This window comes from Benincasa hispida, chromosome 4, assembly GCF_027475165.1.
Source record: "Benincasa hispida cultivar pf3 chromosome 4, pf3_genome.v1.1, whole genome shotgun sequence".
Lineage (NCBI taxonomy): Eukaryota > Viridiplantae > Streptophyta > Magnoliopsida > Cucurbitales > Cucurbitaceae > Benincasa > Benincasa hispida.
This window is the reverse complement of record NC_143481.1, coordinates 45,631,036-45,655,474: the sequence shown is the minus strand read 5'-3', so window position 1 is coordinate 45,655,474 and position 24,439 is coordinate 45,631,036. Positions and strand designations below refer to the sequence as shown.

Here is a 24,439-nt window from a genome sequence, read left to right as displayed (position 1 = left end):
GCTACCCAGTTTGCATCACAATACCCTTTTAATACGGCAAAAAATTTATTTAAAAGCAAACAATTGTCTATTATATCCTTAAGATATCTTAATGAACGATGAAGAGCAATCCAATGATCTTGATCAGGATTATGTGTATATCTACCCAATTTACTCACATCATATACAATATCAAGACTAGTATAGTTCATCATAAACATAACAATTCCTATAACTTTTGCATATTCAGATTGAGATACACTATCTCCTTTATTTTTCCTTAAAACTCATACTAGATTGTAAGGTGTTCTTACAGAAATGTCATCAAAACTATCAAATCTCTTTAACAATTTTCAAAGTAGAGCGATTGACATGAAGAAACCCATTTTCAGTTTTCCTTATCTTAACACCAAGCACTACATCAACTTTGCCTAAATCTCTCCTTTCAAAATGTAATGATAATAACAACTTGATTTTTTTTATTACATCTATGTTTGTACCAAAGATAAGTATATCATCACATACAAACATATAATCACACACACAACTTCAAACAATTTTGAATATACACACGTATGTATTGCTCAAAGTCATTCCCAATAATCAGAATCATAAGCCTCTTGATCACTAACATATCATTGTACTTATTGAACTAGGCTCGTTTTTAAGAAATGGCTTGATTTTGACAACAGATCATGATTAAAATTATCATAATTTATTATATTTACCGGTGGCCGAGTATGTTTTCAATTCAATTTTGTACAACGCTGGTGTTTTGTTCATTTTTGGGATAGTTAATGTGTTAAGCATGTTAATATCCAACTAACCCAATAAATTATTATAAGAAATTCTTCCTTATCTTCACCAGTATTTGTTAAAAGCTTAAACCTACAAGTTTTACTTTTAGACTCCACCCTCATGTCTTTATTTAATAAACTTTTGGTGTTCATATTTCAATGTGTGATTTTTAGTCACAATGGAGATTAAAAATTAGGTTTTTACATTTTTTTTTTCTCTCTTTCTTCCTTCCTTTCTTTCTTTCTTTCTTTAACCCCTATATGTTGATTGTCTAGATTTGTCATGCCTTAAATTGGAGAAGGATGAGTCATCTTCTTTATCTATCTTCTTTTATAAGGTAATTATAATGGGTAATATTTTTACGGATAATAACCAAATGTATAACAACATTTTTAAAAAATTCAAATATAAAAGTCTATCGCTGATAGAGTCCTACTAGTGATATGGATAGAGTCCTACTAGTGATATGGTTTATCACTAATAAACTCTAAATTTTGTCATATTTGTAATTTTTTTTTACATTATGCTATATTTGTTAATATTTTGAGCTTGATTGTTATATTTGCAATTGTCCCTTGAGCCTGTTTGAAATGACTTTTTTAAGTGTTTGAATTTTTTTAAAACTTACAAACACTATTAAGCATTCAAAAAAAAAAAAAAAAGAAAAAAGAAAACCAAAATTCTGGTTTATATGGTGAATTACAAAGTTTTGTGCACCTTCTATATTCTTACCCATACTTGTTATACTACTACATGTTATATGGTTGCATCGTTTTATTATTATTTTTAAAAACCTGTTCTAGCAATTTTCTTTCATGTTTATTATTATTATTTTGGAGAAAATTTCTGTTTAGGATTGAAAATTTTGGTTTTTATAGTTTTATTTATTTTTAATACATATTAATTTAGAGAAAATTATTTTAAATGATAAAATTACTTAAAATAATTACAAATAATAACAAGATATTACCGTCTATCTATGATAGACCGCAATAGATACAGATAATTACTCTATCAAATAAAACTTTATTGTATTTATAAATATTTTAATTTATTTTCTTATGTTTGAAAATAGTTTTGAATTTAAAATACATAAATTTTGTCTATTTCAATCATGATTTTTAAATATTATATTTGGAAAAAAAAAAAAAGTAAAAGAACAAATATCTCTATTATATTAAAAGGAAGTTGGAGAATTTTTACTTCCTTGAGTTTCCCTCCGTTTTTAAGCAAATGACTATAATATCCTCTAGATTTTGTGGTTAGTTATTAAAGATTTTATTATTAGTTTTCACCATTTTTTTGATTGCGTGTGATTCTTATGTGACGATTCAATATATGTTAACTCCTTCAAATTTACTATGACTCTTCACAATCATAAAGGGAACAAATAATTTTTAGATCATCGACAACAATTGCAACTAAATTTTCATAACGTAAAAAGTTGCTTATCAAATTTTTCAGATAGGTGATTATCTAAACTCATACATTTGAGACTTGAGAGTGTAAAATTGATTCATGCTCATGTATTCTCTTAGTAATCAACTTTCAATTTAATTAGAATAAATAATCTCCGTTTTAAAAGCAAACTTTGCTACTTTTTTTTTAATAAAAAAATGCATTTAAAATTTGTCTGAATTGGGGATTTTCGTAGATTTGATGCCCGAAAAGTATTTGATAAAATGTCCATCAAAAGTGTAGTTAGTTGGAATACTATGATTTCTGGTTGTGCTTAAAACTTTGATGTTAATAGATTTGCTTTTTATGGTGTTATCTATTTGTGTTTGTGTTACTTGGGAAAGCAATGTTTGCTAGTTCCTTTTCTTTTCAATTGATTACGTAATCTTCGTGGATTTGATCAACTAATATAATCTAAATATTGATTTTTTTTTATTTTCTAGATTAAATTTTGATATTTTATTTAAATATTTAATATTCATAAGTGGTTATGTTACAAAATCTCTAGATTTTCTCTTTATACCTTTTGTTTCTTTTTATTTTTTTTTCATAATAATGAGTTTAAGGTTTCTATTTTGTATCTTCATTGTAGATGTAGGTTAGTCCTCATGTTTATGTCATCCCAAAATTCTCGCTCTAATGCCTCAAAAGGTACATATACATAAAAATATTTTCATTACTATTTAACAGATTATTTGATAGAAACTAATGCGTTCAATTAATTAACATATTCTTTTCCATATATCGAATTAGTGTGAAGAGAGACTAGAGATTTAAAAGGCAATTCATTAGTATCTGAGAAGATAAGTGAACAAAGAGATATACATATAGTTGAGAAAATTAGGGAGATAATTGGTACAAATGGATTTAATCTTCTTAATTTTAATTTCAATCTTAATTTTAAAAGCATACTAAGTATTCATCTTCCACGTTTTTTAGAATTTCGTTCTTAGAACTATTATGTACATAAATGAACTCTTTTTAAATTTTCGCTGAACTTACAAAATAGATAATCTAGTCTCATTGTTTTATTAACCTCTAAGTGTGTTGTGTTAATGAGATTTATAACTTATATTAAAAAAAACTGTTGTTATTCTCTTAAGTCAAATAAAAGTAAAGACACTTTGAGGGAAGTTCTACGAGAAATTCTAAAGTAGCAAACAAACACTCTTTTTTAATAAGATAAGAAAGAATATTCATCATTTAAAAAAATTAAAATATAATTTTTTTTTCAGACAATAGATATTTTACATAGATGTCAAAATTAGAATTTTATAAATAAAAAAAAAAATTGATTTGATATTTTACTTTACAAAAGATATAGATTACGGAAATTAAAATAAAATTATATAATACTTATTTGTCACATGTTAAAACTTACTATCTTTTACAACGTAAAGTTATAAGATTCACGTGTATTACATGTATTTTTTGATTAATATATATAAAGAAAAGTCTGCAAAAACACCGTCGACCCTTTCAAATAGTGTCATTTTATTTGATAGTCTAAAATAGTAATTTTATTTTTTATTTCTAAAAGATGAAAATGACATAAATCACCAACTCTTCTTTTTCTTATTTTAAGATCTTTCATCCGTTGAGAATTATTATTTCTTTTTTTAAAGAAAGAATTATTGTTTATTTTTAAAAAGGATAATAATGATATCCAATTTTGTCAAATAGTCTCTTCTCACCTCGTAATGTTCCTTTTTAAAAAAAAATAAATAAATTAGACTAACAAAATTTTAATATAAAAAATGTTAGATAGGATGACTTTTTAAAACACACAAGTAAAAAATTAAAAAAAAAAAACAAAAACAAAAAAAAAACAATATTTTAGTTGCTCCGGCGTGTTGTCTTTATATTTAGTTAATCGATTCTATTTCAATTTATTTAGATACACCCACAAATTTAGTATAAACTCAAGACTCGAGCTCCCCTCAACTTTATACTCTTTATATAATATACAAATATATATAAACTAATACTTTATTATATCATTAGTTAGTTCAGTGTAAATTTACTTTCTTGTCTCTTTCAAATCTAAATTTAAGGATTTTCTTTCCTTAACTGTCTTTCGATTTTAAAAAAAAAATAATACTTATACACCAATCCCCACCAAATACAACTAGAAATTAATAAGAAAATCATCTATATATGACTATTCAACTTCATTTTTAAATTTTTTTTTGTTTATTTTTATAAAGCTTCAACTTTAATAAATCTTTAGTTTTTTAATTTCTTCTCCAATTTCTTCTTGGCTTCTTCTTCAACCTTTTCTCCTAGCTTGTAAGCAAGAACGAATCTATGAAGAAACCAGGAGGCATGTGCCCCTTATATCATGCCGTATTACATATATATTATATATATATATATATATATATATATATATATATATATATATATATATATATATATATATTATATATATACTGTTTTTTTATTAAATATAAAAAAATATTTCTGTATATGTTGAACATATATTTGCATGTGCCCACCAAAACATGAAATGGTGCTTTGCCTCATTGTGGTGGAGGCTCTAAGTTGGCAACCAAACTTTGATTCCACTTTGAGATGATTTTTTTTTTAATTTTTTGTTTTTATTTTAGCCAATTTTTTATGCGGAAAGTTTTTTTTATATATACAAATATTTTATAAATTTTAGACTCATTCGATAACTATTTAATAGTTTACTTTTAGCTTTTGAAAATTAGGACATATAAACACCAGTTTCATATATAATTTTTTTTCTTTTTTATTTACTTTACCATTAATTTAAAATCACATTAAAGCCGGTCCAAGTTTAATTTTTAGTGTTTAAAGTTATGACTAGGAAGTAACTAATTTTTAATTTTAATTTTAATAAGTCCCTTAAACATGTCTAATAGATATATAAACTTTAAATTTATTGTATACAAATATCATAAATAAACTATTATATGCACTTATCCAGATGTTAGTCATCTAGTATATAATTTTTAGAGTTAAGGAGCTATATATGACACAAATTTACACGTTAATGAACTAAAATTTTAATCTTATATAAAGTTATGCCCTCTAACATATAATTTTGGATCTACCATTGTCCATATATTAGTTAGTTATAATCGTTTTAAAGATATTATATAAATTAAATATTAGGTCAATGCATCTAAATTATATTTAGCTGAACTTGTGCCCCTTATATAATATCCTAGTTCCGTCACTGTTTGTGAGGTAAGTCTTTTTTTAATTTATTTTTTCTTCTATTGTCATTAAATGTAGTTTCAATTTGAAATCTAAATGGAGAAATATTATAAGAGAAAATCAACTAAACCATCTTATTCACTAAAGAAAAGTAATAACAGTTATGAGAGAGATTAAAAAAGTAAATTTAGAAATCGTCAACAAAATTTCTGAATTCACCATTGTTTAGATACCTCTTCAAATAGTTTTGAAAATGGAAAAATTTCTAACGAACAAGGAAAATTATTTTAAATAAAAAAATCGTTAAAAATATTTTTAAATATAGCAAAATTTCATAGTCTATAAGTGATAGACACTTATAGACATTTAGTGATAGACAATAGTAATCTATCCGTGCGTATCACAAATAGGCAGTGACATTTTGTTATATTTATAAATATTTTGGTCCATCTACTATATTTAAAAACAACCCGATGAATAAAGTAAGTAAATATTTTAGTGAGAATAAATGGTAAATATTAAAAAAAAAACCACCATGTTGTGTAGGTCTTTCTATTTTGTAAGTCTTTATTATCTTATAAATAAATTTATCGTTGATGTCACGTGAAGGGCAAAATTGAATTTTGGGATCAACGCTAATCAATAAAGTAAAAAGAATATTTGGACAAGAATTAGGTAAATAAAAAGTAGGACAGAAATTCACAAAATTTAAACATGGAAGGAATTTGGAATAATAGACCTCTTTGTAAATAAAGGGAAAAAGTGGTTTTAAAGAAAAAAGGTGCATTTTGGTTAGTGGATGAGATGGAAAAGGAATAGCTTTCGAGTGCGGCTTCGGTTTTGAACACATCGAACCTTCTACACACACAAACAATACGCAAACTCTGTTTCTCAAATTAAGTTAATTTTAAAAAATAAAAAAGAAAAAAGAAAAAATCGATTTTGGTATTTACTTAAAATTTAATTATAGATCCTTTTCTTTCTAGTCCCTAAGCAAAAATATAATAATAAAAAAAGAGGAAGTGGGTCCCAGTGAAACTCCCGAAGCCCATCCTCACACGCACGCATGATGCTTTCCACGTGGCGCAATCTCCGTTGCTCTTTCTTTGCCACCGGACGTTTTCTTTTCTGACTCTTTCTCTCTCTTTTGCGTGTCTTCTATTTTATAGACCACCTTCGCCTCTCTGTCTGTTTCAGCCTCTTGCTTACTGGAATTTCTTTGTATTCATCTTCAAGCGGTCCGAGGTATTCACTTGTAATCCTGTTTTTGATTTTTTTACTTCTTCTTCACCTCTGATCATGTTGTTTTTCTCTGATTCTACTCTTTTTCTTTCCTGGGTTTTCCTTTTTACTATGTATTCTTTTGATTTCTCCTGAAAATTGAGGTCTTTGTGTAATTTTTGTGGCTTTGTTGTTTGATTTCAACCATTGAGTTATTGAACTGTAATTTTTTTGAACTGGGTCACTCTGTTTTCTGCTTTTCCTTGAAAGGGGAAGAGTGTAGGATCAGGGTTGCAATATAGTGAGACTGTTGTGTTTCTTTATACTGGTTACTGGGTTCTGCCTTTTTTTATCTTGTGTTTCTTTGTGTCAGGCTGTAGAAGCGAGGGAATTTTGATATTTTCAGGCTGGTGATATAAGTTTTAGGTAAGGGGGGCTCTGGGGATTTGAGTGAAATGGTTGGTAAAGAGAACTTGAGGACTGAAGACTTGAATTTATGCTTTGAGAAACTAATGATGGTTGTTGGTGGTGGTGATGGAATGGATGTTGGTGCCAAAGGAGTTAAAATGGATGGTGGGCTGATAGCAGGATGGAAGGACATTCCTATGGAGCTTCTCTTGCAAATTGTATCCCTTGTTGATGATCGAACTGTTATTGTAGCTTCAGGCGTGTGTCGTGGATGGCGGGATGCTATTTGCTTTGGCCTCGTCCATCTTTCCCTCTCATGGTATGGTACTTCCTCTGACTTGCTTTGGCTGCCTTTCTTTTTATTGATCATTTAGGCTCCGTTTTATACTATTTGGTTTGTTTTTACGTGTTTTCTCACAATTTCTTACCATGGCTTTGCCTTTGAATTCTTAGCCAAATTTCTAAAACTAAAAGGTAGTTTTAAAAAACTATTCTTTTACTTTGGATTTTGAGAACATTTATGAAAAGTAGACAATAGAACAAAAGAATTCATAGGTGAAAGGAGTGTTTAGAAGTTTAGTTTGTTATCCAACCAGGCCTTAACCTCTGATATGTGACTATAATCATATTGATTTGGATTGTTATTAGTGGGTTCAGAGAGAGATTTTCAAACATTTGTAGTTTCGTCCAGGTTTCTCAGTTGTTGGGCGTCTGGTTTATATTGATTTTCTCCTTCTGTCATTGGTTCATATTATATGATGAATTGGACTCCTTTCTGCTGGTTTTATTAGTACTTTATTTTTTAGTGCTTATATTACTTATTTCCTCGGGTAATCACAATTTCTACGAGGGCTTGGTTGAATTGGAAGGGAGATAGTTGATGTGTTGATTCATATGTTCCTCTCTCATTATTGTATCTCTGGTCATTGGCCTCTTTTCAATTTTCAATGAAAAGTTTTATTTCCTTTTCGATTTGTATGATTCTGATTTTACATGTTTAAAAATAAATCGCCCTTATTGTTACAAACGGGAAAACTTGGATTTTGATATTGTTCCCAATCATAAACTTTGCCCAACATATTAAGTAAATCAGGTTTGTGTATGATTGCGTCCTAGTCCCTCTAAAGTTGATAGGACAAACCAGCAAACCAGCAAGTATTTGTTAAAAACTTCTCTAGAAAGTACCTAGTTGTATTTCAGATTGAGGTCATCCTGTTTCTCTGCTACGTTTTTGAGACACTGAATGAGCAGTAGAGCATTGATTATTACTCGAGTCTATTACGATGGTAAAACCAAATCTTTTCCAACTACTTTTGTGTATAATATATCTTTGCATGACTCTTTATTAGTGAAGATTGTGAACTTTCCATAATTATCAAATACTAATTTTAAGTTATCTCATTGCTATGTGATAACTCTGTTTTGGAGGTTAACTTATAAGTCAAACATATCAGGAACGGTGCAAGCTTGATTTTTCTAGCTACAAACTTATGACTGTTATTTTGTAAGTATAGCTTCAACATTTACTTTTAGACATTTATTTAATGAATAACCTTCTGCTTGTACCAAAAAGAAAAAAATCTTTTATTTTTAGACATTTGTACGTCTAATGAATGACATCTATTTTGATGTTATGTAGGCCACATAACATTAAGGTCTTGTACCCTTGACTGGTGTCATGCTAACTCAAGCACATCATTAATAATATGTACATTTAAATGATCAGCTTAAAACGTGTTGGAAGTATTTTAATAATGAATTTGTTTTATAAAGATATATGCTTGACAAGGAAAGTTGTTTAAGTAGGCTTTGCTTTAATTGAAACGGAGCATAAAGATATACAGATGGGACACTTTCATGACATGAAATGAAAAGACCCTTAGTTAATTGCTTGTTGGTGTCCCCTTTTTATTCAGGTGCAAAAAGAACATGAACAACTTGGTCCTATCCCTTGCTCCTAAATTTGCAAAACTGCAAACTCTAATCTTGCGCCAGGATAAACCCCAGCTTGCCGACGATGCTGTTGAGACCATTGCTAGTTACTGTCATGATCTGCAGGCCCTGGACCTGAGCAAAAGTTTCAAGCTCAGCGATCTTTCCCTATATGCTCTGGCTCATGGTTGTCACGACCTTAAAAGACTTAACGTTAGTGGTTGTACTGCATTCAGTGACACTGCACTGGCTTATCTGGCCAGTTATTGCAGAAAGCTAAAAGTTCTTAATCTATGTGGATGTGTCAAGGCTGCATCTGACACTGCATTGCAGGTAAAAACTACAGATTAAGCAATTTATAGCTTTGTTCAAAGTTGATTGACGTAACCAAATTGCATTTATGTGCAGGCTATCGGACAATACTGTAATCATTTGCAGTCAGTAAATCTTGGATGGTGTGAAAATGTGAGTGATGTGGGTGTGATGAGTTTGGCATATGGATGTCCTGATCTTCGAACCCTAGACTTGTGTGGCTGTGTCCTAATTACAGGTACATCTCTTAACACGATCAAGTAATTTATATTTAGTAACTAAAAGATCATTGATGCTTCTTATTTGGTTGAGTGCAGCTAACTGATTCATGAAATTCTTCCGGAGCCACTATTAATTATTAGTGAACTTTTAGGGCATGTTTGGTCCAAGGAGTTGGGGAAGTAGAAGTTGAGGGAAGTATAGTTGTGAACTCCACTCTTTGTTTGGCCCAAGGAGTTTGTGAATCCATTATTAAAAAAAAAAAAATCAATTTTATAACTTATTAACGAATTTATGGCTTATTAACTCTTTTACACGGTGGGCCTTAGAGTTCACTCTTCCTCGGATTTTATATTTCTTTAAAGTTCACAACTGTACTTCTTGCCTCAAATGCCCCTTAAGCTTTTAACACTTATTCATGATTGTTAAACTCAAATATCCTTCGCTCACTTCCTATCCTTCCATCTTGGTTGCTATTAAATATATGGTCCTTGGTTTACACCAACAATGCTGATTGTTATTGCCAAGCAAAGCCCTTTACTCCATGAAGTTGATGGATTGCAACAAAATCATGATTGTCTTCAATGGACCCAAGAAAGGAAACCAAATAGCATCTTCTCATGGGTTCAAATTCAATGTTACTACTTAATTGTATGTGATGAGAGGGTAATGGCATTCTATATGAGTGGCAGCCTAGGAGATCCTTGGATAGAATCTCGTTTAAGAATCAAAATCATCACTTGTTTCAAAACCCTTAACCCCCACCTCTTTTAAGAGAACTACCCAGTTTCCAGGGAGAAGCCTTTTTCCAGAGCTGAGCTATTCTTCTGTCTTTAGATATGAGAAAGATCCGTTGAACTATGGGAAGTCCCTGAGATCCAAACTTCCATCTTTTGAGAGTTTCCTCTTGCATAGGTGAGAGCAAATGAAAGGTTTTCCATAGAAGATCTGTTTGTGTGGTAAGAAGAGCCATCTCGACTCATTAGAAAATTCTTTTGGGTGTACATTGCGCCGGTGTTCTTCTTCTCTCAAATTGTTGTTAAGCTTTCCTATGACTGATGGAAGGATGATTCTATATTTTTAGAACAATGGTTAGTTTATAATAGTGTAGCTGAATGGTTTGATCCTTTTGCCTTATATGCAGATGATAGTGTGATTGCTTTGGCAAATATGTGCCCTCATCTGAGGTCCCTTGGCCTCTACTATTGTCAAAACATAACAGACAGAGCAATGTATTCTTTGGCACATAGCTGTAGAAAGAACAAACCTACAAAATGGGGAACAGGGAAAGGCAAGAATGATGATGATGGACTTCGGACTCTTAACATAAGCCAATGCACGGCTCTTACTCCCCCGGCTGTACAGGCAGTTTGCGATTCGTTTCCGGCTCTCCACACGTGCTCAGGTCGCCATTCTCTCATCATGAGTGGCTGTCTAAATTTGATGTCTGTGCATTGTGCTTGTGCAATCCAAGCTCACCGTGCTCCAACTGCTTTTCCTCATTCAGCTCATTGAACACGAGAGTGAGTTTAGATGATTGTTTATCCTCGAACACGATGCCTTTCCAGAAAATCATGATGGTTGTATATGTACATGTTCCTTGGAAGAACGGAAATCTGAACATATGAGGACTTCGTTCTCTCGGTTGGTTTATCTCTTTTCATGTGTAAATATGTAGCTTGCGGACATGAAGATGCCAAGCCTATATTTGTTTGGAACCACATGCTTGGTTACTTATGGAAATGCCTTCAATTTCATAAGACCTCTCCATTGGAAGAGCGAAAAATGCTGTCTTCTCTCTCACACAAAAATAGTTTAGAAATGAAAATAGGAAAATAGTTCAGACTAGGATGATAAGCAATTTAGATGGTCGGGGTTACAAGTTATGATTAGCAATATGATGGATTAAAGAAACTATAGAATCATTGTTTCCAATGTGCAAAGCCTCGATTAGAAAGTTAAGCCTTATATATGCAAGCATTTGGAGAAAAATAATATATATGTGGTCTGTTGATAGCGAGAACTATTAACAGAACGAGTAAAGTCGATTCTACGTGATGCCAACTTGTGGCAAAATGGAAGATCGCGGACTTTAGTTCAGCCACATCATTTGTCAACACAATTGAAGGCTTTTAGCCTTCTATGCGTGTTGAAAGATGAGAGAGAAACCTTGTTTGCATGAACAGGTATTCATCATTTGCTTTTATACACAATTTCATCATCGTCCACATCAAATGCTGGGTTACAGAGGCATCTGAAGAGTCTACCGATACCCTGCACCACATGAACAAATGATATAGAACTTCAACCGTGACCTAAACTTCAAGGATTAAAATGTAATTTTTGTTATTTAAATCATTGAAACTATGCCCAATAATTTTATAGTTGAAGTACAAGTTTAAATTTTGGACTGAAGTTTGTAGTTAGTGTTCAATTTTATGTCTTTTAATATTGAATTTAACAAATTTTCAAAATATTTGAGAAGTTCAAAAATTAATAAATTAAACATAATAGTGAATAACATGTTCAATATGAGATCTTAAATTTGTGAGTTTATGTTTAGTAGACCCTAAGTTTTAAAAGAATATCATAAGATCTAGAAACAAAACAAGTGACACTTTTCAAATTGAAAATTAAAGAGTTTATTATAAATTTTAAGAAAATATTAAATTGAACTAAATTTGTAACTCAACATGACTACAATGATTAAAAGTCATTTTTATAGAATAATAATTTTTAAATGTAGGTATATACAGAGCGTTAGCGTTTGTTTTAAGATAAATTTATTTTTGAACATCTCATTCTATTATAAAATAATAAAATAAAAAGTAAAAAATGTTCGTAAATTATGATTAGTTAATTTAAAGGTTCGTCTCTTTTCCTTAGTTTCAATGAAATGAGGTTGATCACTCTTTCAGTACTGAATGAATCGATTACGGTAAGTTGTTTGTATTTCTTTATGTCTCGTATGAGTTCAGAACAAAACCTAGAGTTCGAACTACCATAATTATTGTAGTTTAGAGGAGCAGCAAATAGAGTCAAGTTATTGCTCGATTCTGACCTATGCATTACTAGCCGGTTACCAGTCTATCCTTTTCGCAACGTTTCAACATATATGAGATAAGTGGATCCTCTTTTATGTGGAAAAAGAAAAGATATACTTGCCTGAGTAAGAAAAGGAGTTCGATATGATAGTGGTCTACGGGGATCATCCTCGTCATCGCTGCTCTCTGAACTCGTTCCATCGTCATCTACTGTAGCTGCACCTTTCTTTCTTGACGTTCCATCATTTTGTGCCTGCTTCTCCTGCTAATAAAGATATGAAGTAGTTTTAAAAACAAGAAGTTAAAAATCGGAACATTATCACCCTTATTCTTTAAAATACATCAAAAAATGAACAATATTCCGGCATCTTATAGTGGTGTGACTTTGACATCAGAGAGGAGCCATTATATCCAGGTAAAACCATCATCACTAGATCCTTATATGAAAACAGCCAGAGCTTGTGGGGCAACAATGAACTTTTGGTAAAACTAAGAAAAACTTTAATAATGGAGAAAAAGTGTTTCTTGGCCTCTGGCAAACAATAAAAACGAGTAAGTGTGAATATGTCTCAGATCTCAATCTTATATCGAACCTGAAATATCTTTCCAAGAAGCTTCAGAGCCAGAGCACGAGCTTTTAGTTCTTCCTTTCTGACAGTATTATCGCGTAGCACCTGGGGAACAGATAGGATCACAAAACATTTCATTATCTATGGCCAGTAACTAATATGATTGTATCTTTTTCAATATATCAAAGTATCAATTCAGCTAATACTTATTGCTGAATCTTAATTGCCTGGGAATCATATAACTAAGTGCAACTAATTTCCCTGGATACTTTGATAAGTTCCCAAATATTCACTTTTAGAAAGAGAGAGAAAGAGAGCTCACTATCTGGCACACATTTATAAGTGTCAGTTCTATGTCAACTACATTAAGCTTCCACAAAGAATTGAGGAATGTGTCTTTATTCGCTTGAATATGTGATTCAATATCGTTTCCAGGGCCACTACCATCCATTTTAAACTGCCGGCAAATATCATCTTGAAGTTGTAACAACTGAAAAGCACCTGGATACATATAAATAGTTGATATGATTAAGTAGCAAAATATCAAAGCAGAATACTCAATCATCGATGAGGGAAAGAAGACGATATGTAAGCTTGAGATCCTCATGCCTTTTGCAGCTGTTATCTGTGACTTCCAAAAATGTCCCTTGTTGCGAAACCATTCAGCCACAAATGGCACACCGAGATAAATAGCTCTCTTTCCAAGCTCTTGTGCTGCTTGTCTTGAATAAATGTAGCCTATAGTGTGTAATATATTAACGCCAAATGCTGCATGTCCAAGATGGGGAAAACTAGCATCATCAATATAAATACAAGAAGGCTCCTGCATCAATAAGCTTTCAAGAAAGTGCCGAACTTATTAAGGTGTCTTTTCCACATGGCTAAACACATAACATTCTTGCATAGAATAACACAAGAATTGCAACAGGAGACAGGTCGACGTTGATAATTAAATGAAATCTGGTAGGAAAAGGGCGGGAAAAGGAGTAATCGCCATATCATATTCGTGGTTGTTCTTACCCGCATTAGAAAGTCTTTTGGCTTCAGATTCAGCATGCCGTAAGAATCCGTCTTTGTCACCTTGAACATATTGATTAAGAAAACCCTCAAGTATACGTGCAAGTCTTTCTTCTCTTTCTTTCTGGACAGCCTACATTAGATAAGTTGCATATCAGGGATGTGGAGTTGGCTTAGAGAAAGTGAATCTTGTGCAAAAGAACATATTATGTTTATAAGTAACATCCCTTGTTGGAGCATGGAAGAGTTAATGTTATGTGCTAACTTTGTGGGAAGCTAAAAACCACAGCTTCTGAAAGATGTTGGAATCTTTTCAAATTTAAGAGAAACATGTGTAGATTGATAAACAAATAAGAAGATAGATTTATGTTCCTGAGAATTTTGACAAGAAAAAGGAATAAAAAAGTAAAGAGAATGTTGGAGGGAAGGGGAAGGAACAGAGTTCCTTCTAATTTAAGATTGCTTATAGATATAAAAGTTGTTTAGAGAAGGATTGGCTACCAAATAAACTGTTGAAGCAAGCATATTATAAGCAAGCATTGCTTAGTAGATAAGAGACCTATTACCATTCTAAAAATCTATAATTTGATCTGCCACTCTGCAAGTGTTAAAAATATAAAACAAATTTATATTATAAGGATATTCACTTATTGAAATATGCAAACACAATACGGCATACTTACCTTCAACTTATCATGTAATCTCTCCGGATTGCCAGTTTCACTCTCTAATTCAGATGAGGCCATTGATGCTACAGCTAAATGTCCAATGTAGTCCTCAAATAATTCACTTCCAAATAGAAGAGCAAAAACAGCAGTAGGGTCAAGCATGGATTCCCTAAACATAACAAATCCAATAATGTCAGAAGAAAGAACAGCAAAATATATAACAGAACAGCACAAAACAGTAGAGAAAAAAAAAATAATTAATGAACTAAAAAGAATGACATCAGCGTGGAGCTTGACGAGTCTCTACCAAGAGATCTAACCTAGCAATACTATGCTTCCCATTCCTATCATATGCATCTCTTTGGACTGCATCACTCAACACTTGATAAGCTTCACCTAACGCCTGCGGAAAGTAATTAATAAACAGCATACACTTTGAGCAGCTACGGAAAAGTTGCACATTATGCAAAACAAGAACCAGAGATTATATATACTTGCCTGAAACCTTTCAGCAGCTTGAGGATCATTCAAATTCTTATCCGGATGGACTTGTTTCGCCTGTACCAGAACAATTAACTCAAACACAAAACTAATCATGTAACTCCTAATCGATTACCATTCAATTACAACTTCCATCAACTAATTAACAGAACAAAACTGAAAATCGTATCAGTCAAACTTTCAATCTGAGAAAACTAACCTTAAGATAATAGGCCTTACGAATCTCCTCCTCAGAAGCAGAAGGTCGAACACCGAGAATGTCGTAATACTCAGTATCGTTCACCATTTTCGTCGAGACCTAGATCAGGGATCTGCAGCAGAGCAAGCTCTCCCAGGAGTGGAATAAGTGGGAGAGGGAGAGCAGAGAAAATGGGATAAAGTAAGAGAGAGAGAAATAAGGCCATTTCTGATGGAAGGGCCTTTGTTTTGCTTCGCCCACCCCACCGCCCACTAGCTTCTCGTGCCTTTCCAGTTCTTCACAAATAAACTAATACAAGAAACTGCTTTTTCGCGGGAGCAAACAGTATTCTTTTTTAACTGTCAACATGGTGCCGCTTATGATGAAGCGGCAAAGTACTCTATCTTTTTCCCTTTTGCTTTTTGCGACCTCCTCAGACTCAGAGCCCTCTTGTATTCCCGCCACGTGTACTCTATCGCTTTGTCGGCTACCTATTTTGGGCCCTGGAATGGGCTTCTTTTCATTTCGTGGGCCCAAACACCTTTTCTTATTGGGCTTTCAGATTGACCCACCGCGATGCCCTTTTCATGGGGATAAAAATATTATTAATAAAAAAGGTCCTACCGGGAGTCGAACCCAGGTCGCTGGATTCAAAGTCCAGAGTGCTAACCACTACACCATAGAACCAGTTGATGAGAAAATTGCTTACATTTTTATAAATTGTCAAAATATTATGATTTGCCCAATTTAGTCCCTGTAATTTCTATAAATCTTACATCTTGTCTATGAAAGTTGTTTTTTTTTTATTGAAATTAGTTAATAATAATAAAGAGAGCGTATAGTATCCTATCCAAACTTTTCTTTTGCTATTTTCAGGCAACAAATACAATATTTAAATATATTTTCAAAATTTATAGTGAAAATACTAATAGATAAAACAAATAAATAAATTGTAAAAACGACCCTAAAGTATGATGATAGTTAAAATTACATCCTCAAACTTTGAATAAATTGAGCCATCTAACTTATGCAAGTCTTAAAATTGGACTCTCAAATTTACAATAATTGTAGAAACTAAAACCTCATGTGATAAAAATTGATCTCTCAAACTTATACAATCGTTACAATTTCTATAATTATGTAAGTTAGGACCCAATTTTAATATTTGTATAAATTTGAGAGTTTAAATTTTCACAATTGAAAGTTTGAGAGTATAATTACAACTATTACCATATTTTAGCCCAAAAGTTTTTTTAGAAACAAAATCAAAATAAATTAGTAGCAATAAAGACTAAATCTAGAAACACAAAAAGCAAAATGAAATTGAACAAACTCTAAAATATAAAAATCAAACCGATAAGGTCTCGTTTGGTAACTATTTGATTCTTTCTTTTTTTGAAAACTAAGTTTAGTCCATCCACATTTCTTAGAATAATTTGTATTTTTCTTAAATATAATGGATAAATTCTTAGCAAAATTCAAAAAACAAGAACAATTTTTTGAAAGTTACTTTTTTTAATTCTCAAAATTTGACTTGATTTTTTAAACCATTGATAAAAAGTAGGTAAGAAATGAAGAAATTTAGATGTGAAAGTAGTGTTGATAGATTTAATTTTAAAAAACAAAAATAATTAACAAACGAGACATAAGTTATCTATAAATATAAAAGAATGGTTTTTTAAAACACGAGAAGAAGCTTAGGATGGTCCCACTAGAGTGTACAGCCTCGTATGGGGCAACTTTCCATCACTGGTAATGATTAATTATAGCTGTAAAAGAGGCAAGTTGAATGATTGATGCGCAAGTTATTTTAGAAATGTTAATATTAAATAACAAAAGAGATATTGTTTCCCCACATGATACCTCGATAAATAAGTTATGATATGAATCTCATTAATATAAGAGATTTACTAAAAAGTTAACGTAGTAAGCAGTATTCTCTAATCAAATTTGAGAAAAGTAAGTTTGAATTCAAGTTAAATTATATCTTAAATCTTTTGCCTTTGTTGTATACTTTCACTTTTGTTATAAAACTAAGCTTAAATCTAATTTCAATCATTTCAAATCATTAATGTGTCAACACTACATTAATTTTCATTATCACACAACAACTCTATCTTTAGTTTAAAAGAGATATATTTTTTTCTTTCAGAAGTTGAAATATTATCTTTAAATTTGAAATAATTTAATAATATCTTTGACACTTTATAAAATATTTCAAATTTACCTTTGAAGTAGAGATTCTTTAGAATTTTGGAGAAATTTGAGATTAGAAATGACGTGGCAACAACATAGAGCAGTGTGACAATCCATGAAAAATTAAAGAATAATATTGTAACTTTCAAAAAAAAAAAAAAAATTAATAAACTCTTTTTTAAAACTGATCACAAAGTTTAGAAGTAATTTTTAAGGCCAATATCAATTTATATTCTAAAACTTTGAAAGTTGTATCAATTTAAACCTTAACTAATAATTGTATCAAGTTAAACCCTCAACTTTGGGGGTTGTACCAATTTAAACTTCAAACTAAAAATTGTATCAATTTAAATCTTGACTTTCATAAGTCTATCCATTTAAACCTTAAACCTTCCTTAATATATCCATTTAAGCCCTAAATTTTCATAAGTGTATCCAAATAAAACATAATAGAAGATTTAAATTGATACACTTATATAAAATCAAAATTTGAATTGATACGAAAATTCAGAGTTTAAATTGCTATACCTAATAGTTTGGAGTTTAAATTGACACACTTATGAAAATTTAGGATTTAAATTGATACAGTTATTTTAGAATTTAAATTGATGAACCCCAAAATTCAAGGGTATAAATTGACCGGACTTTATACATGTAAGACCTTAATTATAACCCAATACTACACTTATGTCTTGAACTTTCCATTTTTTTTTCATAAATGTCACAGTGAGCTTCATATTTTCAAGAAAGTAAGTGACCTTTTATTATTTAACCCTCTAAACATTAAAAGAAAATAAAAAATACAAAAGAGGAAAAACTTTTCATATCTCACTCATGCTATGATTTCTTTTAATAATTTCATTTTTCTCTCTCAACTTTTCATATTCAACCCACACTTTATCTTCTTTAATTTTTCTTTCAAAATTCTCTCTCTCAAAACTCTCTCTCTCATCTTTTCGTCGTCGCCTCCCTCCCTCCGTCCACCTTGCCGCTGTCGAAGACGTGCCTGCCAAGATTTAACTGCCCTCTCCCTCCGTTTGGGCCACTAACCAACTATCGTTACCTTCTTCCTCAGATTCAGCGTGTGGAGCAAATCTTTCAACGTGGGGCGAGCAGATCTGGCGCATCTTCTGGGTGTGGCGAGCAGATCTGACGCGAGGCATTTTCTTCAGCGTGGGGCGAGGAGATCCGGCGTGGGGTAATTTTTCTGGCATAGGCAAGCAGATCTAGCGTGGGGTTATTTTTTCGAGGTGAGACTAGCAAATCCAATGCAGGATGGACCATCTGCGTGGGGTTTTGGATGATGACGGTCGACAATGATATATAGGGTGATTTTTTTCTATATATACTATGATATATATGTTGGGATTGATGCCCTAAATCTTGTAGGGTCCTATAGTTTGTAAACATTGTTGAACAAACTCTTTATGTATTTAATAAATTATATGATATTTTATTCATTTTTTATAAAGTATTTGATATTTTAGTTGCATTAACCACAAATCAATAAACTAACATCCAAAGTTATCTTTGTAACTTAAACATGTATGTAGAGACATACGAGTGAATCATGTTTAAGTGATAACCTAAATGGTTTGTATTAGACGGATAAAGTTGGGTGCCTGAAGGAAATCAGACATGAGGATTTCCATGAGCAGTGGAAGGATCGTTCCAAATTCCATTTGAAATTGAACACTAACAATTACAGTACAAGAAACGGAAACTAACAAGTCATGCAACAACTAGAAATTACAGCATGCTTACAAGATAATTAAGGGATAGATTATATACACCTTTGAAGACTCATTCTTCAAACTTCCTCGATCACGAACGCTCGAACAGTATCCAAGACAGCAATGCACGAACACTCAAACACAACGACTAATACAACACGAGCACAACGAACACAATGATCATGAACCCAACGAATGACCTCCAGAACCTCGAACTTAATCGAGTTGAGTGAGGACACTACCACAATGATTACCTTGATATTCTCGATGTGAGAATCATGGAGTTGTGGACTCTGTATGATCTTGGTTAGAGGAAGAAATTAGAGGAACAATCGTGTAGACAATTGAGCAAGTGGGAGATGACACAGTCTATCGTATAGACGATGTGCTCAATCGTGTGGAAGATGGCAACCTATCGTATAGACAATGCCCCGCAATCGTTTAGCTGATTAGCTGAGTGAATTATCATATAGTATAAGTCCACGATCGTTTAGTCTTTCTAATGCTATCGCTTAGTGAAACCTTTTCATTTGATAGCTTTACCGTGAGTTTCTTTCCGAAAGTAGCAACTCTCTAATTTTAGGAAAACATTTTTCCTTTTACCTCACGGTTACCATAAAACCACCAATAACCTCCTACTAAATTGGTTATTAGAGAAAAAGAGATAATTATCAAACAATTAATATTATTATAAATAAATATGATAACCAACTTACCATATTATATTTATAAGCTATAGTTTTAATATTTCATCTCATGTAACATACAAACCATAGTTCTTTTTCTATTTTATGGTACTTAATGTAAATAATATTTACATTAATCCTCCACTTGATGTATCTCATACACCACACCAATTATATCATATATAATTGAATTTTCTCTTGTCAATTTGAACATTTCAAATCAACCCTAAGAACTAATTCTCAACTTGAATCCATTGAGCTACCAAGGGGACCTTATGGACCTATAGCTTGAAGCTCCAATGGTATGTAAATAACTGACTAAACTTTTTAGTCACGGGATCCATCATCCGTTAACTGTCGGACACTCCACTAAAGATCGACAGCTGCACTCTCCTTATTACATATATATTTTGTGCCCATTTCAACCAATCAACAGTAAGATAACCCTTACAGATCGCTCGTAAGTACAGTTGGTCCAATTTACCATTATGCCCTTGTAGTTACATCTAACTCTTTAAGTACCATTGATCCTTCTGATGAACATAAGTCATAGTCCTACTATGACTGAGTCCTCTCTTCCAAAGAAAAGTTGTGGCTACTATGTTCAAGGCTTGAAATCAACCCTTAAGGGAGCAGTCTATCTATTTACCACTACTTCGAGGAAGGAGTGAATTCCATCTTGTGTAACTGAGTTCCCAACTTCCAAATCAGACAAATCCCAAAAAATGTAGGCTTGTTGAGTTGCCAATCTGGCCATTCTCACCCATACTAATCCAAAGACCACCCTCAAAGGCAAAAGTTCTCAAAACACTTAGGATTAAGGTCATGTCACCTATGGTCGTTTAGGTGAGATGTAAGTCTCAAGTATCAACAACGTTATATAAAGAGACTAGTCATCTCGTGGTCCAGTCTTATACAAACTCTTTGTATAGGATACCCCCGTTCACATGTCTCCACATGAATGGTCAGAATCAACTATTTGTAGTAGTTCACAACACTTGTAAATCTCTACAAAGCGGGCTATATCCGTAGTGCCACTAGGATCATGTATCCCTCCTTAATCCTTATACTACAGAACTTTTTAGGTTATCACTTAAGGCATGGTCCACTTGTATATCTCACATACATGCTTAAGTTTACATACAATAATCATGGAGCTTTGTTTATTGGAATTGAATAAATGCAAAATAAAATAACTCTTATTTTATTCATAATAATGTGTACAGTGTTTACAAACTACGAGATTCTGGGAGAATTAGGACATCAATCCCAACAGTACTTTATCCTGGTGACACTATGAGTATGGCCCACTTTGTAGGTGTTACAATTGTTGTAAAGTGTTACGAATAATTTGATCCTGATTATTCATGTATTAGACATGCGAGTGGGGATATTTTATATAAAGGAGTTTGTATAAGACCAGACCACGAATTGTTTAGTCTCATTATATAATGTCGTTCATAATAGAGACTTACATTTCACCAGGATGACCAGGTAACATGACCTGAATTCTGAGTGACTTGTGAATGTCTGCCTATGAGGGCAATCCTTTGATTTGTATGGGTGAGAGTAGCTAGATCGCCGACTCAACAAGCTTACCATTTCGGGGATTCGTCTGATTGGGGAGCTAAGAACATAGCTACACAAGATGGAATTCACTCCTTCCCCGAGGCAGGGGTAAGTAGGTAAATTGCTCCCTTAAGGGCTGATTCCAGGTCTTGAACAATGTGGCGCCACATCCTCTCCTGGTCCAAGAGGAGTTTAATCATAGTTGGACTATGATCTATTGTTTATTAGAGGGATCAGTGGTACTTAAGGAGTTAGATGTAACTACAGGGATAAAACGATAATTTGGTCTAGCTGTACATACAAACAATTTATCAAGGGTCATCGTACTATTGATTGGTTATATCCAATGGACACAGAAATATATCTGTAATGCGAAGAATGCAACTGTCAGTCTTTAGGGGAGTGTCCAACAGTTAACGAATAGTGAATAATGTAATTAAAGAGTTTAATTAATTTTCATTTACCGTTGGAACTTCAATCTACAGGTCCATGAGGTCCCCTTGGTAGCTCAATAGGAGTTGAGAATCAGTTTTTGGATTAATTTGAATTGTTTATTTCAATTATATGTTATATAATTGTCTTAATGTATTTGATACATTATAGCTTAATATGATGCTATAAATATTTAAATGAGATTCAAATATAGTTTATATGAATTGGATTCATAATTGTTAAAGTTAATATAAATGAGATTTATATTAAATGTCATATAAAAGAGAAAAGAAACTATATTTTATATTGTATGTGATTTAATATTAAAATTATAGGTTAGATATGTTGTATTTGATATAACATATAATTTAATATATATATAATATGATAAGTTAGTTATCATATTTATATTTATATTATTATTATTTTAGTAACACTCCCTTCCCCATCTTTTCTTCCCCCTACATTAGTGGGTGGTGGTTATTTTCATGGCAAGTAGGAAAAGAAAAATGTTTTCTTCTTCTTGAACTAATAACGTTTGAGAAAAAAGAGAAAGATAGAAGTGTTATGTGTCTTTGAGTTTTGTGTGAAAGTTTTCAATCTTCTTCCTCCTCCACCTTAAAACTTTCCCTTTTAACTAAAATAGTCAGAGTCCACCACTCTTGGGTTCTCACCCTGAGAATAAGAAGGTAACATTGTGGTAGTGTCCGGTTTTGGTTCGAGGTTTATCTTGAAGAAGGTCTTCAAGAAGTTTGTGATCCGTTCGGGAAAAACGTGAAGAAAAAGGTCTTCAAAGGTGAGGTTTCTTGAAACTCTTTTCTTTTAAAGCATGGTGTAATTTAGTTGTAAATACATATCTTGTTGTTTATTTACTGTAAACTTTATATTCAATGAATTATGTAATTTGGTCGGTCCGCTTCCGCTCAAAGTTCTCTCATTAGAGTTCCTTCAATATACCGTCATATGGGGTTTTTTTGATATATACTTCATATGATGATTTTTCATTTTCGATATATATAGTGATTTATATATATATATATATACATTATTTTTCGATATATAAGGTGATTTTTCAATATATACTGTGATACATATCTTCGATTTTTTATTGGAACTTTCTTTATTATGATATATACACTAATATATATTAAACATTAAGTTCATTTATGATTTATATATATTTATTTCCAATCTTACTAGTATATTTCATATATTGTTTATAATATTTGCAAACATCTAAGGAAAATGTTCTAACGTATTTTAAAAATAACTATGAATCTAAACTATGGTATATATAAAAATTATTTTACTAGTATATTTAAAAATAGTTGAAATACTTAAAAATGTTTTACCATTTTACTAGTATATTTCATATATTGGTTTGAATATTTACAAACATCTAAAACGAATGTCGATACCTAATTAGAAGTGCATATATATTATAATACTTGAGATATATACATCAAATAAACAATGAAATATATTGGCATGCATATCAAAATATCAAGGGAATATATTATTAGAATACTTCGGATATATACATCAAATAAACAACGGAATATAATACATAATATCTATTAGACTATTTTCAAATAAACAATGAAATATATTACATAATATAAAAATTAATTGAGAGTTTTTTTATTCAGATTTTACGTATTGCGATATATACAAATTTTGATTTGTTGATATTTCTGATTACTTAAATAGATACATATACTATAAATAAAATTTATGATATATACTGTGATTTATGTCGAGCATTAAGTCAATATGCAATTTATATATCATGATATATTTCATATATTATATCATACAGTGATTTATGGCAAATATTGAATCAATCTCTAATTTATATATTGTGGTATATTTCATATATTTGTTAGAATATTTTCAAATACCTAACAAAATGTTATAAGATATATTTTAAGTAAACATGAATCCAAAAAAAGAAAAAAAAAACTATACATGAAACCAACCAAAATAGAAAATAAAAATTCATTAAATACATTTTCTCTCTCCAATTAAATTAAATTAAAAGGAAAAATTTTTCTATCCATTTGAAAATATTAAAAAATTACATTAAATACATTTTAAATACAGTTTGAAAACTATATAAAAAGTGGAAATAAAAATAATAAAAAATGGTAAATTTGTCCAAAAAAAAAACTAAAAGTCTTTCTTGAAAAACTTCAAACTTACATTTTTGAAAAATATGATATAATGAGGATGTTTTATGTAAAAATTCCAAATTGATATTTGCACTAATTTGGGCTTATAATTAACTAAATAAAAATACACATGAAAGTGAAACTTTTAAAGGAAACAAAAAG

At 31.2% G+C, this 24,439-nt stretch overlaps 2 protein-coding genes and 1 non-coding gene across 6 annotated transcripts; 1 reads left to right on the top strand and 2 right to left on the bottom strand.

Moving 5' to 3' along the window:
• Positions 1–6,031: 6,031 nt before the first annotated feature.
• LOC120075437 (F-box protein SKP2A) lies at positions 6,032–11,299 on the top strand. 3 transcript variants are annotated; one of them, XM_090312807.1, is made up of 6 exons: positions 6,032–6,666; positions 7,016–7,369; positions 8,505–8,554; positions 8,967–9,315; positions 9,391–9,532; positions 10,658–11,299. In XM_090312807.1, exons 2-6 carry the CDS (start codon positions 7,322–7,324, stop codon positions 11,026–11,028), a joined length of 960 nt encoding a protein of 319 aa, XP_090168933.1. In that variant the 5' UTR covers positions 6,032–6,666; positions 7,016–7,321; the 3' UTR covers positions 11,029–11,299. The 3 variants fall into 3 exon arrangements, with proteins under 3 accessions (XP_090168933.1, XP_090168934.1, XP_038884756.1); XM_090312808.1 differs by having other exon boundaries at positions 8,479–8,554; XM_039028828.2 differs by lacking the exon at positions 8,505–8,554.
• Positions 10,790–15,914, bottom strand: LOC120075436 (DNAJ heat shock N-terminal domain-containing protein). Of its 2 annotated transcripts, none has more exons than XM_039028825.2 (10): positions 15,512–15,914; positions 15,310–15,369; positions 15,132–15,214; positions 14,827–14,980; positions 14,147–14,276; positions 13,736–13,894; positions 13,449–13,627; positions 13,151–13,231; positions 12,679–12,822; positions 10,790–11,787 (listed from the first exon to the last, which is right to left on the bottom strand). In XM_039028825.2, exons 1-10 carry the CDS (start codon positions 15,596–15,598, stop codon positions 11,707–11,709), a joined length of 1,158 nt encoding a protein of 385 aa, XP_038884753.1. In that variant the 5' UTR covers positions 15,599–15,914; the 3' UTR covers positions 10,790–11,706. The 2 variants fall into 2 exon arrangements, with proteins under 2 accessions (XP_038884753.1, XP_038884754.1); XM_039028826.2 differs by having other exon boundaries at positions 12,679–12,819.
• Positions 15,915–16,105: 191 nt separating this feature from the next.
• TRNAQ-UUG (transfer RNA glutamine (anticodon UUG)) lies at positions 16,106–16,177 on the bottom strand. The gene has a single exon. It is a non-coding gene; the product is annotated as a tRNA-Gln (tRNA).
• Positions 16,178–24,439: the final 8,262 nt, after the last annotated feature.